The sequence below is a fragment of the Micromonas pusilla genome, assembly GCF_000151265.4.
Source record: "Micromonas pusilla CCMP1545 genomic scaffold MICPUCscaffold_10, whole genome shotgun sequence".
Lineage (NCBI taxonomy): Eukaryota > Viridiplantae > Chlorophyta > Mamiellophyceae > Mamiellales > Mamiellaceae > Micromonas > Micromonas pusilla.
In genome coordinates this window covers 212,500-227,241 of record NW_003315891.1, presented here as the reverse complement: position 1 = coordinate 227,241, position 14,742 = coordinate 212,500, and the positions used below count along the sequence as shown (strand labels likewise).

The 14,742-nt window shown below is 62.7% G+C and overlaps 2 protein-coding genes across 2 annotated transcripts; one reads left to right on the top strand and one right to left on the bottom strand.

Annotated features, from left to right (window-relative positions):
- Nucleotides 1–124: 124 nt before the first annotated feature.
- On the bottom strand, nucleotides 125–12,192 carry DHC4 (dynein heavy chain; the record flags this gene model as incomplete). The annotated part of the gene is made up of 3 exons (XM_003061351.1): nucleotides 125–10,719; nucleotides 10,792–11,691; nucleotides 11,884–12,192. The coding sequence occupies 3 exons, from the start codon at nucleotides 12,190–12,192 to the stop codon at nucleotides 310–312; spliced, it is 11,619 nt and encodes a 3,872-aa protein (XP_003061397.1). The 3' UTR covers nucleotides 125–309.
- Nucleotides 12,193–13,375: 1,183 nt separating this feature from the next.
- On the top strand, nucleotides 13,376–14,610 carry MICPUCDRAFT_51035 (uncharacterized protein; the record flags this gene model as incomplete). The annotated part of the gene is made up of 1 exon (XM_003061601.1): nucleotides 13,376–14,610. The coding sequence occupies one exon, from the start codon at nucleotides 13,376–13,378 to the stop codon at nucleotides 14,369–14,371; it is 996 nt and encodes a 331-aa protein (XP_003061647.1). The 3' UTR covers nucleotides 14,372–14,610.
- Nucleotides 14,611–14,742: the final 132 nt, after the last annotated feature.

The following is a 14,742-nucleotide window of genomic DNA, read 5'->3' as shown; positions in this document are numbered from 1 at the left end:
GCGTCCCTCGCTCGCTCCTCCGCGACCGCGCCGGTCTCCTTCGTTCGTTCTATCCCGCGCGTCGTCGTTCGTTCGGTCGTCAGGTGATGCGGAGGAGGCGAACGATCGATCCGACGGAAGATGTCAACACGCATCCTCTAATTCTTTAGAAGGACGCCATCTACGAGTTATCTAGTGACTAGAACACCCGGTTATCCCACCTGGGTCTTCTCTAATAAGTTTTCGACGTGACGACGCACGTGCATCGTGCACATCGACTCCCTCCTCCTCCTGTCCTCCTCCTCCTCCGTCGCCTCCGCTTAATAATAATCAAAACATCAGCGCCGTGAACAGCGCGACCGACCGGTTGATCCAGTGCGACTCGCTCTTGTCCGTGGGCACCTCCATGTACATCACGAAGTTCGTGCTGTGTCCCGTCGTCGACAGCAGACCAGCCCGCGTCAAGGTCTTGTACGCCGGGCAGTTGTACACCCCCTCCTTGGGCGGCTCGCGGTTTCGCGCCGGCTCCAACCACATCAACGGGAAGTCCGTGTACAGCTCCTTCGGTCGGCTCTCCGCGAGCTGATGCGCGTCGTAATCCCACCGCGCGCCCTCGAGGAAGTACCCGGAGACGTAACACCCGTCCTCGGGCGGTTCCGTCGTGTTCGCGAACGTTTTCGTGTCCAAGACGTTGAAGTTCCACTGCACGGTGTCGATGGCGATTTTGTTTTTCCTCGCGTAGTTTTGCAGCGTCCCGGTGAGAAACGCCTGCGGGAAGAAAAAACCGCTGATCCAGTACACCGGCGGCGGGCCTTTGTCGATCCAGTCGTTGATGAACTTAATGCGCTCGAGCAGGTCGAGGACCCACGAAGACAGCGGCTTCAGCGACGGGTACGCTTTCGACGCCCAGGCTTCCGGGACCTGGTTGTCGAAGATCGAATTCGTCACCGCCTCCAACTCGGGCGACATCACGACGAGACCTTTGAGCGCTTTCAAGCCTTCCTGCAGAGACCGCCGCATGACGATCAACAGCGCGTTGTATCGAATGCACTCTTGGGTCAACACCGTGTTCATGGACTGGTTGTAATCCGTCGGGTACTTGTGCGCGACTTGGTCGATGTCGAACGGCTCGGGGCACCGCGCGAAGATATCCGACGCGCTCGCCTCGATGACGTCCTCTCTCGATAACCCTCCGCCGCTGTTCACCCGCGGCTGCAGCGACAGCACGGTCTCGAACAGCGCGTACGTCTCGTTTTGATCGCACGTGATGTCCGCGTTCTCGTGAAGCCCGAAAACTTCCGGGTTCGGGACCATCGGGAAGGTCTTCACGTAGTCGACGAATTCGACGTTATTCTGCGCCGCCGGCACCTTGTACGTACCGCTAGGGGAGAAGCTGTACTCATCGCCGATGACGTCCGCGTTGACGTAGTTATCCAGCAGATTGTTGATCAGGCGACGGTCCTTATCGTCCGTGACTCGCCCGCCGTAGTTGATCTCGCCGCACAACACGCGAATGACCTGGTACGGGATGACCTCGTAGTCGTCGATCATCATCTTGATCTGTCTCTGGCACATCGTCAGGTCGCCGTCGGTGAAGTCGTACCGGATGTTCCACCCGAGCGGGCCAAACTTCCTTCGGTCTTGAATCACCGCGTGGAATAGACATATGGAGAACAGGAGCTTCTTGTGCGACGCCGGGTCTTTGCACGTCTCCATGTAATCGTCCGTGATTCTCGCGTAGGAGCGCGCGAGGTTGGATTTCAAACCCTTCGGCGGCTCGAGCGTCATCTTCACGCCGTTTTGAAGGATCGCGACCGGGAAGTGCGGCGACGGCATCGACGTGAGCCACAGGCGGAAATCTTTGTGCACGCGCTCCGGGTCGATGCCCTCGACGATGTTGTCCAGCTTCGGCATCCAGCTCTCCGCGAGGTGGCAGTTTTGCAGGCACACCCACATCCCCTCCTCCATCGCCTGACGCATGAGCGCCTCCGCTTTCGGGCCCTGGCCTTGCCCGAGGGACACCTGGTCAAACTTCCGAATCATCTTGGACTCGTCCGCGAACTTCAGAAGATCCGCCATCGGGTCCGCGCCGGACGACAGCACGAAGATGAGAGGCGACGACACCGAGCTCTCGGCGTAACACGACGCGAGGTTAAACGGCGGCGGCTCGATGAACCGTTCGCCGAGCTTGAGCGCGACAAAGTCTTGCACGCCGAGCATGAAGCGATCCGGGCGGATGCATCGAATCACGAGCAGCTTCTGGAACGCGTTGAGCTTCTCGTCGAAGTGGGCGTCGAGCTTGTGTCGGTGCGCGTCCGCGGACTCGAAGTACGCGCGGTAGTGGTCCACGTCGTCGGCGAACGCCGTCGTGAAGCCCTCAAAGGCGGGAAGGCTCGCGAGGTTGACGAGCTCGACCCACACCTTCTCCGTGACCCAGTCCGGCGCGGGGTTCGGCTCCGCGATGTTCGTGTCCGTGGGACCGGCGAGCAGGAAGCGCCACTCCAGGGCGTCGATGAGACCCTTCTGCTGCATGATCGCGATCGTGAGAAGCAGCGAAAACATGAGCTTGTGCGACTCGAAGAGCGACAGACACACGTTGTTGTACAGCGAATACGTGAAGTACTCGTTCAGGATCTCGATCCTCTGCTGGACGTCCTCGTTCTCCTCCGCTTCTTCGATGCCGCGGATAAACAGAGAGATGAACCACGCGAGGGAGTACTGGTACATCGGGTCCACGAGCGCGAGGTCGGAGATGCAAAAGAACAAAACCGACGCGCGCGTCGCCACCGGGCGGTACTCCTCTCGCGTCGCGTCGATGTCCTTCTCCGTGCTCTCCGCCTCTGCCACCTTCTCCGTGATTTCGTTCGACGTCACCTTCGACTGCGATAGCGTGTCGATGAGAACCTCGTCGTCGAGGATGTTTCCGGTGGAGTTGGACAGGAGGTATAAAATTTTATCCTCAATCTCTTTGAGCTCCTTCTTCATCCGCGCGTTGGACACGACGAGCTCGTTCTTCAGCTCCGCGAGGTCGTTCCGCTCTTGCTCGACGACGACGCCCAGGAGCTGGTCCTCGAGACCGTCCAGCGTCACGAAGAAGTTCAGCAGCGACACCTTGACGGACACCTCGGGTTGATAGTGCGGGTTCCGCATCTTCGTCGTCATGTAAAACCGGAAATCCGGGTGATACGGGATGACGTCGTCGCCCATCTTGATCACCTCGCTGCCGCCTTGCTTGAACGTCTGCTTCTGCAGCAGCGGCTCGAGCGCGGCGTCCAGGGTCTCCGCGATGTTCTCGAGCAACACCGCTCGGCCGAACCGGATCCCGTTCGCGAGCGTGCGAAGGTAGTCCTTCTCCGTGAGTTTGATGACGTCGATGCCCGTCTCCTTCTCCATAGCCTTGACCCACTTGTTCGCCTGCCCTTGCGGGTCGATCATGAGCGGCCATCGCCTGGCTTTGCTCACGATGATCCCGTTCTCGATGGAGACCGCGTCCGCGGGGAGCCCCGCGATGTTCCACGCGCGAATGCGCACGGGGTCCGCGAGCGTCGACACGATGTCCGCGCCGGGCGTGTGCGGGATATCGAGCTCCACCATCTTCGCGGACCATTCCGCGAGTAAGTCCGCGCGGAACGACGGCGTGAACGGGCCGTTGTACGCGACGACGCCGGAGGAGACGACGACGTCGCCGATGACCGCGGCGAGTTGATCCGTGAGCGACTGCACCGTCGCTTCCCATCGCGTCTTTTCGCCGCCGAGGCCGCCGATGAGTTTTCCGGCGCGGTCGAGCTGCGCCTTGCACGTCTCCGCTTGCTCCTCTAAGCCGTTCTTCTTCGCTTCCGCGGCGGATAAGTTGGCGTTGAGCTCGTCCAGCTTGGCTTGGACTTCTCCCAGGGTCTTCTTCGCCTCCGCGAGCTCGCCTTTCGTGACCTCGAGCGACGCTTGCGCCTGCGCGAGCGCCTCTCGCTTCGGCGCGATGGCCACGGACACGTTGTAGTACGTGAACATCGCCCTGGCCCACATGCAGATGGACGTGCACGCCTTGGACACCTTCTTGATCGCCTCCGGGGTGAAATCCTCGCGCTCCATGAACGGCGCCGCCTTGTCGATCGTCTCCTGGACGATCCCGTCCTTGTCGAACTTCATGAGCGACTCTAAAAATTTCGGCGGGTCCTGAAGCATCTTCGTGGACGCCTCCCAGTAGTCCGCCACCTTCGCCCCGGGCTTCGCGCCGTCTCGCTTGTCCTCCACCATCTTCGGCTTCTGCAGAAAGAAGATGCAGCACACCTCCATCACGAGCCGCACGCCCGCGGGCGGATTCTTCAGAGCCTTGACCTCGACGATGTCATTCTTCGTCAGTAGCTTCAGCGACTTCACCGCCGCGTCCAACGCCGGGAGCGCCTTGTCGAGGTCCGCCTGCGCGTCGTCCGCGATCGCCTTGGCCTCCGCCGCCTTCTCGTTCGCCTCCGCTTCTTGCTGCGCGACTTTCGCCTTGGTGACGTTCGCCTTCTCCGTGTCCGCGGTGATGACGACGATCATCTCTTCCACCTCCACCGTCGTCTTTTGCAACACCGGCTGCAAATCCACGAGCTCCTTCTCCATGACGCCAACCTGCGACGCCGTGCTGTTGAGCTTATCGAGACCAATCTGCAGGCGCGAGCGCATCGTCTCGAGCTCCGCGCGCTTCTCTCGAAGCAAGCGAATGAACGTCTGAAGGAGCTCGAGGTACGACGTCGGCGTGACGTAGTTGTACCGTCGTAGCGTCTCGAAAAATTCCTTGGACTTTTTCTCGACGCTCTGGTGGATGAAGACGCACGCGTCGACGACGCTCCTCACGAGCTCCTCGCTCTCGGACTTGAGCGGATCGCGCAAGAACGTGTTCGCGACCGAGTCGAGCGCCTCCAGCGGCCACTCGCTGAACCAGTCGATCGTGCAGCAGTTCACGAGCGACGGGAACATGCGCAGGCGCTGCCGGAACTCATCCGACACCGGGGACATGGCGAGGACGCAGTGCAGGTTGGACCGGACGCGCGTGATGAAGTACGCGTTCACCGCGTTCTTCGTGAGGGGTAAGCCTTGCTGCGACATGATCGGTCGCAGGGCGTTCTCGATCGTACCCAAGTCCTCGGACTTCCACAGGTTCGGAACTTCGCCGCTGTTGAGGATGTTGTTGATGTCCTCGAGGAAATTCTCTTGCACGATTTGCGTGTCGGTGAAGAGAAAGACGACGTCCTTGCCCTCCGCGCCCGCCATGAGTAAAACCTTCCTGAGGTCGTCGCGCCACTCGTTCTTGCCGTACCCTTTCGCGACTTCGATCTGAAAGAGTTCAAACTCCTCGAGCGCGGCGGCGAGCCGCGTGAGCGACTGCCGTCCGGACCCGCCGACGCCGAGAAGAAGCGCGTTGCCGAGCGGCAGTCGAATCACGCGGCACACCCTCGAGACGTGCTCGATGGCGTCCAAGAACATCACGAGCTTCATCGGCGCGTTCGTCACGGAGTTGTAATCGTCCAGGGCTTCCTCGACGACGCGTCGCAGCTCGTTCATGTCGCGCACGCGCTGGTACTGCCTCGGTTCCGCGCCCGGGACGAGGTAATCGCCGAAGACGAGGCGTTCGCCGTCGACGCCGACGACGTCGTCCCAGCCGACGCCGTTGAACTTCTCCTTCGACACCTTGTCCACGAGGTCGCGGAACCACTCGCGGTCTTCGTTGTTCACCATGCGGTCTTGGAACACTCTGAGGTTTTCGTGCATCCAGAGCCCTAGGAACTCGTTCTTGTCCTCGCCGATGAGCCTCGGGTCCGCGCGCAGTAACCCTTGGAACACCCTCGCGAGGTCGCGCAAGTTGAAGGTGTAGTGGCTCTTCGCCGGGGTGGGAAGCAAGTCCGCTCGGACGGTGTTGTAGATGGATATCGTCGCCGCGGTGACCGCGCTGGAGAGCTCCGCGATCTCCGGCGCGAACGACTTCCCGAGCGTCGCGCCGAGAATCGTGTCGAAGATGCGAACGCAGCTCTCGTCGGACATGTCCGAAAACGACAAAAAGTTGAAGTGCCGCAGCATTCGATTCGAAACCGGGTTGCGTCCGCCCCCCGGCGGGCCCATGCACCCGACGATGATCATGTCCTGGATCGTCCTGAACGCGCACGGGGGCTTCCGCTCGTACCATCCGTCGTGGTCCATCCACTGGCGAAGGAGTTCGATCGGCGGCTGCGCGAAATACTTCTCGCGCAGCGGCATGTTCAGATCGTCGATGAGGACGGCGTATTTCCGCCCCGACGGCGGCCCAAAGACGCCCTTGCGCCTCTTGTCCATCTTGCTGTCTAAAAAGTCCTGCGTCTGGTTCGCGGACGTTCGCGCGCTGAAGGTCATGAACACCGGGACGTACGTCTCCGGCATGTGGTTCGACAGCTTATCCATGACGTTGAGCGTCTTCCCCGTGCCGGTGTCGCCGACGCAGAGCACGTGTTTATCCGACAAGAGAAGCTTGTCGATGACGTACGCGTACCGAACCGTATCCGCGGTGGGGACGATGACCTGCGAGAAGGGCGCGTCCGGGTTCGGGACGTACTCCGGAATCGATCGCATCCACTCCACCCACTTGAGCTCGTCCTGGTCGAAGCAGTACTCGTACATCGAGGTGGAGCCCTTGTCGCTCGGGGGCATGTGCTTGACGAAGTCGCACTCCTTCGCTTTTTGACGCATAAACGTCTCCAGCCGCGGCCGCCCCGGCCCCGTCACGGTCGCGCACGCGGACCAGATCATGCTGAAGATCCACAGCGGCAGCGCGGCTTTCTGCGCCGCGGAAATCTCTTGGCTCGTCAGCGGCTCCTGGTGCAAGTGCTCGTGCCGCTCGTACTTCTTCAGGAGCGACGTCATGACGTTGAACATGCCGCTCACGAGGCACGTGTCCACGGTGACCACCGTCTCCTTCAAGTTTTTGCGCACGAAATGCAGGAGGCCGTCCAGGCCGGGCATCACCTTCACGAAGATGTCCCTAAACTTCCCGAGGTACGGCTTCATGATCTCCGGGAGCGACTCCAAGTACGAGTCCAGAAGCGGCTCGAACCCCATGGACGTCGGCTCCATGTAAATCATGCCGCACCGCGACACCGTCGCCGGGGACGCAACCGCGAGATCCTCCACCTCGAACATCATCGTCATCGTGGACGACATCTGGATGATCTCGCCGGACACGAGGCACAGCTTCTTGTTGTCGTCCAACACCGTGTTCATGTTCTCGATCCAGATCGCGTCGACCGGGCCGTCGAACAGCAACCACTTCTTGTCCGTTCCCGTCTCCTCGGAGAGGTCGCGCATGTAACACGCGAGGACGCCGTCGGTCCACTCGTGCGTCGCGTCGTCGAAATCGCCGTACAGCTGTCCCATCGTGATCGACTTCGGGTTCAAGCACACGAACTTAGCCCTCTCGAATACCTCCGACCCAGCCTTGTTGAGCCTCGTCATCGCGGAGCACAGCGAACGGTAGCACATCGTCTTCCCGCCGCCGGTGGGACCCACGAGCATGAGCCCGTGCCGCACGACGGTCATCTCGTACATCTGGATCACCTTACCGATGAACGCGGGGACGGGCTGGATCTTCAGCTCTTCGCAGCTCTCTCGCAGGGCTTCGTTCAGGTCGTCGTAATCCACCTCGGGCTTCTTTAATCCGGGGAACAAGTCGCTGATGATGCCCGCGAACAGCGGGAGGTCGTGCGCTAAAAATTTCGGCTCGTTCACGTCCATGAGCCCGCGAAGTAAAAGAACCTCCTCGTCCTCGTCCGGAAAGTCGCGCTTCAGGTTACCCGCGGCGGTGATCACGGACTTAACCGCGCGCATGCCGTAGTCGTAGTGATCCTGCGCGGAGAGCTGCTCGGAGCAGAGCTTGAACGTGGCGACCATCTTCCTCGCGAGCGGGCGGCCGCGTTTGAACCCGAAAGACATCAACGAGATCTCGCCGATGAGCGCGTAATCCGGCACCATCATCGCGCACGGTCGGAACAGGGCTTTGAGGTTATCCGGAAGTTCGGAACGCCCGGCGTATCCGGGGTTCATCGTGATGAAGACGCAGCACCGCGCGTCCAGACCAATCTCGGAGCCTTCGAACTCGAACCGCTTCAGGCCCTGCTGGATCGCGTTTTGAATCGTTAAAATCTGCGCGGCGACGACGGATAAAACCTCGAGGTCGATCCGGTTGAACTCGTCGAAGCACGCCCACGCGCCGCTCGACGCGAGGCCTTTGAAAAACTTCGCCATCGCGAGGTAGTCCAGACCGTCCGAGCAGTTGAACACGACGCACTGCATCGCGAGCGCCTTGGCGAGATCCTTCGTCGTCTCCGTCTTGCCCGTCCCCGCGGGACCGGCGGGGGCGCCGCCCAAGTTGAGATGAATCGCGCCCATCAGCGTCATGTAACATCGATCCGTCAGCGGCGTGACGACCAGACGCGGCTGATTCCCGAGGTACTCGTACCCGAACGGCAGCGACGCTTGAACCATCTTGACGTACAGGTCATCGTTCTCCCAGTAGTATCTGAGCTGCCGGACCCAGTCGAAATCCGTCATCGCGGTGACGTCGTTTTCAATCAGCGTGGTGATGACGTCGCGCGCGTGGACGTCGATGACGATGAGCGCGCCGAGGGTGCCGCGCTCTTGCGACGAGAGCTTCCCTCGCACCATGTCCGTGAGGTCGTTCAGTTGTTCGACGTTCTTGTCGAACCACTTGGGAAGCTCGGCGTCTTTGATCGCCTCCTCGGAGAGAGAGGTCCAATAGCAGCACCCGACGCCGAGGACGGTCATCGCGGGCCACGACTTGACCCACTCCGGCCGCGGCGTCGCTTGGTAATCCGCGAGCGACTCCACGACGGAGTGACGGCACGAATCTTTCATGATGCGCTCCACCTCTCCGAGCCAGTTCTCGACGTTCCCTTCCGGGTACATGTGCTCGCTGAAGGGCACTCTCTCGTTCTCCACGCTGTTCATCGCGGTGATTTTTAAATCCCCCTCGAACGTCAGCGTGTTGATCGCCTCGAAGCACTTCCGCAGGTGCGGCTGCACCGCGAGCGGGTTCTTCGTCTGGGATAAAATCTGCAGAAGCTCGTCGTTGGACAAGAAGAAGAAACGGCTGAAGGCTAAGCGTTTCGTCTCGAGGTAATCCGCGAGACCCTTCTGCACGATGTCCAACTGATTGTTCGCGTCTCTGAACTTCTCGAGCAAGATTCGATCGTTGCACATCTTCAACACCCCGGGAACGCCCAACGCTTTCGTCAGCACTTTCCTCCACAGACGGTCCACCGCGGCGAACCGTTTCCCCTCTAACGGCAGCTGCTCCATGATGTCCTCGCTCCCGAAGATGGGCTCCAGGTACATCCACGACCGCTGCAGCGTGATCCACTCGTCCAAAACCTCGCTCACCATCGACAGCGTCCGCTCCCACGTCGAGATCTGCTCTTCGAACGGTTTTTTGAAGGGCGAAAACCCCATCGCCTGCGCCATGACGATGTGATCGTCGAGCATCTGCGTGATCGTCTCCTCGATGCGTATGACGTGCGTCTGCGTCTCGCGGTACTCCACGACCTCGAGCTCCGCGCCCTCCCATTCGCCGTACATTTTTTCGAGCGCGGTTTCGATCCCAAACTCTTTCCCCGCGACGTCGCACACCTTGACGAGCGCCTCCTCGGACGCGTGGAGGTCCATCTCGAGAATCTTCGTGAGGTTGAACTCCGGGTCGTCGTGAGGGATCGTGACCCCGACGTCCTCGGTGATCTTCTCCCAGTGCCGGTCGCGCATCCCGGGCGATCGAAGCGCGACGAGGAGCGGGAGGTACTTTTGGAAATCCTCGAGCTCGTTTCGCACCGTCTCGCAGTTCGCCGCGCACGCGGGCATGTTTCGCATATTGAACGCCTTGCCCATCTTGAACATCACCTTGTACGCGGTCCCGACGTCCTTCTCGACTTCTTCCGCGTTCAACGTCGCGAACGGCTCGGATTTCCATTCCTTCTGCCACGAGCGCCAGTTGTTCGCGTACTTCCAAAACTGACAAAACGGATCGAACGCGTCCGCCATCCGTCGGACTTTGCCGTAATCCGTCGCGGGCAACCCGAACAGCGCCTCTCTCGAGTTGAACAAGTTCGCCTGCTCCTGCGCCTTCTTCAGCTCGCCGTCGATCTCCGCCATGCGCTCCGCGTACGCCTCCGTGTTGTTCATGTCCACGTAATCCGGCAGCCGCGCGATGGTCTCCTCCTCCATAGATTTGAGCTTCACTTTAAAATCGTCTTGCTCCACCTCTTGCGTCTGGCGGTACGTCTTCTCGTCCCTCGCGAGCTCCTCCTTCGTGCTCGCGATCGTGTACGTCAGCTTCGTCGGCCAGAACTGCGCCTCCGCCTTTTTCCGTACGTCGTCGTCGGACAGCGGCACGCGCGCGTCGTCCAACGCGCCCCAATACGCGTACGCCTCCGAGAGCGTCGTCGTCAAGTCGTACACGAGCTTGGGTATGGAGTCGATGAGATCCCGCAGCGCGCCGACGCCCTCCGGGTCCTCGGTGCCAACCTCTAGTCTGGAGTTGATCTCCGCGTACCGCGCGATGACGTCGACGCAAATCTCGCGCGGGTACGCCGCGATGAGCGTCTTGACTTCTTCGATCAGCGCGCGGCGTTTATCCGCGAGCGCCGTCTTCACCCTCGACGCGTTCACCCTGAACGGGCCGACGTCGATCGCGTCCGGCAGCGTCGTCTCGATGTGAAGCAGGTGGTCCTCGTGTATTTTGATCTCTTTTTGGTACTCCGCGAGCATGGAGTCGTCCTCGTCCAGTTTCTCCTTGCGAACGTTGAGCTCCTCGACGTAGGACTCGACCTTAATCTTCTGCAGCGGCTTGAACTGATCGTACAGCTTCAAGTAGCGCTTCAGAGCGTCGATCGCGACGGTGACGTCCGCGGCGACGGACTCCTGCGCGCGTTTGACGTGCGGCTCGGCTAAGTTCACGGTCGTCATCGACGGAATAAACGTCCACGTGATTTCCGTTATGACGTCCGGCTCGATGAAAGGAATCCCGTACACGCTCGTGACCGCGTTCTCAAACGTCTCGATGACGGTTTTCTTAATGTCATCGAGCGGCGTGCTGTACTCGAACCCGAGCTTCGGGTTCGCCGCGTCCTCGCTGACGATGTTCTGGAGTTCGAGCGCGAACAGAGGCGGCGCCGGGCCGGGCTCGACGTCGTTCGTGGCGTTCACGGAGAGCTCCGCGGAACACGTCGCGTGGATAAAAGCCGTGAACGACGCCACCGCGTCGTCGACGAGGAACCGCAGCGTGTCCTCCATCCGCATGCGGATCATGTTCTGGTACTTCTTCATCTTCCCGAAGTCGTACGCCGCGCGGTCGGTCTCTTTGATGTTGTACCACCCCTTGCCCACCTTTCCGAAGCAATCGAAAAACGCATCCTTCACCGAGCCCGTCCACTGCTCTTTGATCGCCACCGACGCGTTGTTCAGCGTCAGCTTCTGCGCCGTCTCGAACTCGTCCACGCGCTGCGGCTTGCTAAACGTCGTCGCGAAGAGCGGAACTTTCGCGCACTTGACGCACTCGTTCACGATCCGCCGCGTGCACTCGATCACCTCCGGTTTCGTCAGCGCCGTTCGAAACGTAAACTCAGACGCCTGCGCGGCGTACGAGTACCCCGCCGCGTCCTCGATCGCGCGCACGCCGCACAACGGCGCGGCCGCGCGCGGCTTGGGCGCGTGCCGGTGCACGGGAGGCAGCAGAAGACGGTCCGCGTCGCCGTCGATCGCGTCCGCGTTCGCGTCGACGAGAGAACTACCCCCGACGCCTCCGTCCGGATCGGCGAGGCGCTCCAGGTCCATCGTGATCCGCGCGCGCTTCGCGCGCTTGTCCCTCGTCCCGACCCCGTTCGCCCCGTGCACGAGCGCGTCGTCGAACGCGAGCTTGCACATCGCGCGCGCGTACTCGTCGCTCGCTTCTCTCACGAGCGTATCCGCGGTCGCCGCGTGGCTTCGCGCGCCCGGCGTGTTCAGCGAAAGTTCGGTGATCCTCGCCGTCGACGCGGCGTTTAACGCGGGGACGTCGTCCGTCGGCATCACGTCCAAAAACAGCTCGTACTCGAGCCTCCGGACGGCGGCGCGCCGCGCTTCGTACGCCGCCATGCGTCGCTTCGCGTACGCCCTCGGATCTTCCGAGTTGAAGCACAAGTCGACGCGCGGGATCCCTCGCATGAGCTTCTTGTTCTTGTCTAGAACCACCTCGTAGGTGTTCGTCGCCGGGTCGCCGCCGACGACCGAGCACGACGCCCACAGCGGGAACCCGGTCTTGTTCACCCTCGCGTGCACCGCGAGCTTCGCGCGCACGCCGTTCCCGCGCGCGAGCGCCTCCGGTTGCAGCCACTCCTCGATCGCGCGTTCCTCGAATTCACCGTCGTCGAAAACCTCCAGCGGCAGCGAGTGCTTCTCCGCCGTCGCCTCCGCGGCGTTCGGGAGCTCGCGGAAGAGCGCGTCCAGGTCCATGACGCCGTACGCGCGCTTCTTGCGTTCGATCTGCACGCGTCTCGGGACCTCGCCGCGTCGCGTGGTGAACGGCGCCATGACGCGAGGTTCCAACGCGAGAGGAACGTCGTCGCCGTCGAGATCGTTCGTCGAGATCTTCCGCGGGTACTCCGCCTTCTCCTTCTCCTTCTCCTTCTCCTTCTCCTTCGCGGCGGGCGGCGGAATAGGCGGCGGTTCCGACGGCGCATCCGGCGCGGGCGTCGCCGGCGCGTCGACCGGCGCGTCGACCGGCGCCGCCGCGTCCGACGACGACGACGCCGTCGTCGCGTCCGCCGTCGCCGTCGCCGCGGGCGGGTTCGCGTCCATCACCGCGACCTCGGGAGGCGCCGCCGCGGTCGCCGTCTTGCGCGCGAATCGCGCTGTCGGGGGAGAGCGCGGGGAGGGTCGGGTCGTGAGGACGGGTCGCGAGGACGGAGAGGGGGGTGGGCGGGCGCGGCGCCGAAGGCGACGGCGACGGGAGGGAAGAATTCGTTCGGTCGTCCAAATTAAGCCGACGATGAACGATGATGGGTGGATGATGCTGAGCGAACGACGTCGTCGGATCGGTCGCCGCGGGCGCGCACCTTTAGGCATCCCCATCGCTCCAGATCGCGACGCGGCGCGATCGCGTTCTCGCGCGCGCGCCGGCCGTCCACGGTGCGGGCTCCTCCCGACACCAGCGGCAATGCCCCGTCGCGGCCGTCGCGCGGGCCTCTCGGTTCGCTCGATGATGCGCGTTTAGCTCGACTCGACCAAAACACCTCAAAACAACCGACCGCGCGAACTCTCGAACTCTCGCGCGCCAGCTCGGGGATCCCTCTCATCATCACATCTCGTCGCGTCGCGCGGGCGACGCCGGTCGGCGAGACGTCCCGTCATGCCGCCCGCGCTCGAGCCCGCGCCGAAGAGCCAGCACGACCTGCGGTGCGCGTCGTCCGTCCGCGTCCCTCCTCGCGGCCGCGCCTCCCCGTCCGTCGCGCGACGGCGGGCGGACGCGACCTCGCGGTTCTGTTCTCGTCGTCGCCAGATCTGGGCACCCTCCTCCGGGTCCGCGCGCGCGCTTCTCATCGACGCCCGCGTCGATCTAAACCCTCTTCCTCCCTCCTCTCCTCGCCCCAGGCTGGACGTGATCATCGAGTTCCTCACCGCGGCGACGCACCACGTGCTGTATCACCGAGGCGTGTACCCGAGAGAGCTCTTCGAGACGCGCGCGCTGTACGGCAGCCGAGTCATGCGATGCCGCCACCCGGAGGTGGTGTCCTACGTCGAAAACGCGATCGGCGCGCTGCGTCGTCCGATCGCGCGCGGGGACGTCAAGCGCGTCGTCGTCGTCGTGAAGGACGGCGAGACGCGCGGAGGGGGAGACGTCGGCGGCGGCGGCGGCGGCGGCGGCGGCTCCGGGGGTAGGGGTCTCCCCGTGGAGCGCCACACGTTCGACTTCGCGCTGAACGTGCGGCGTTCGGACCGGCCGCCGACGCGGCGGGACGTGGACGCGTTGCAAAAAGGCCTCTGCGCGACGCTCTCGAAGATCGCGTTCTCGGACGTCACGCTGCCGCTGCTGCCGAGAGGCGCGAGCGCGTGCGCGTTCGAGATCGTCGCGTACGCGGGGAGGTCCGGGATCGCGGAGGAGCTCGGGTCGGGGGAGTGGAGCGAGGAACGCGTGGACGACGGCGCGGGCGGCGGGGGCGGGGGCGGCGGGGACGGAGGAGGAGGAGGAGGAGGAGAGAGAGACGCTGTCGTCGGCGAGATGGACCCCGCGCTGGAGTTCCCGAGGGACGGCGACGTCCGGGAGGTGTATCCCGTGAAGAGCGTGCGCTCGAACGACTTGATGAGCTTGGACGTGTTCGTCGAGCGGCGGAGGGAGGCGTCGTAGGTTGGTCGTGAGTGATTTTCACTTTTTTCTGCTCCCGTCCCGTCGTTCTCTCTCCGCTCGCGCCGCCTCTTCCTCCTCCTTCGCTCGCGCGAAATTCACTCACTCACCGGGGCGAAGGCATCTCTTCCTGCTTCTCCCCAACCTCGCCCTCGCCCTCGCCTTCGCCCGACTCCATCTTCGCGACGACGTTGTTCTCGCCGCTCTCCTCCGCGTCGCGCGCATCGCCGCCACCCGCCGCCGCCGCGTCGCCGCCTCTCTCGCGCTGGTACGAGTCGTTCGATATCAGACAGTCCAGCAACCCCTCGCACGTCTTCTCCATCGTCGCGTACTCCTCCACGCACTCGGTCGTGTACCTGTCCGGCTCCGAATCG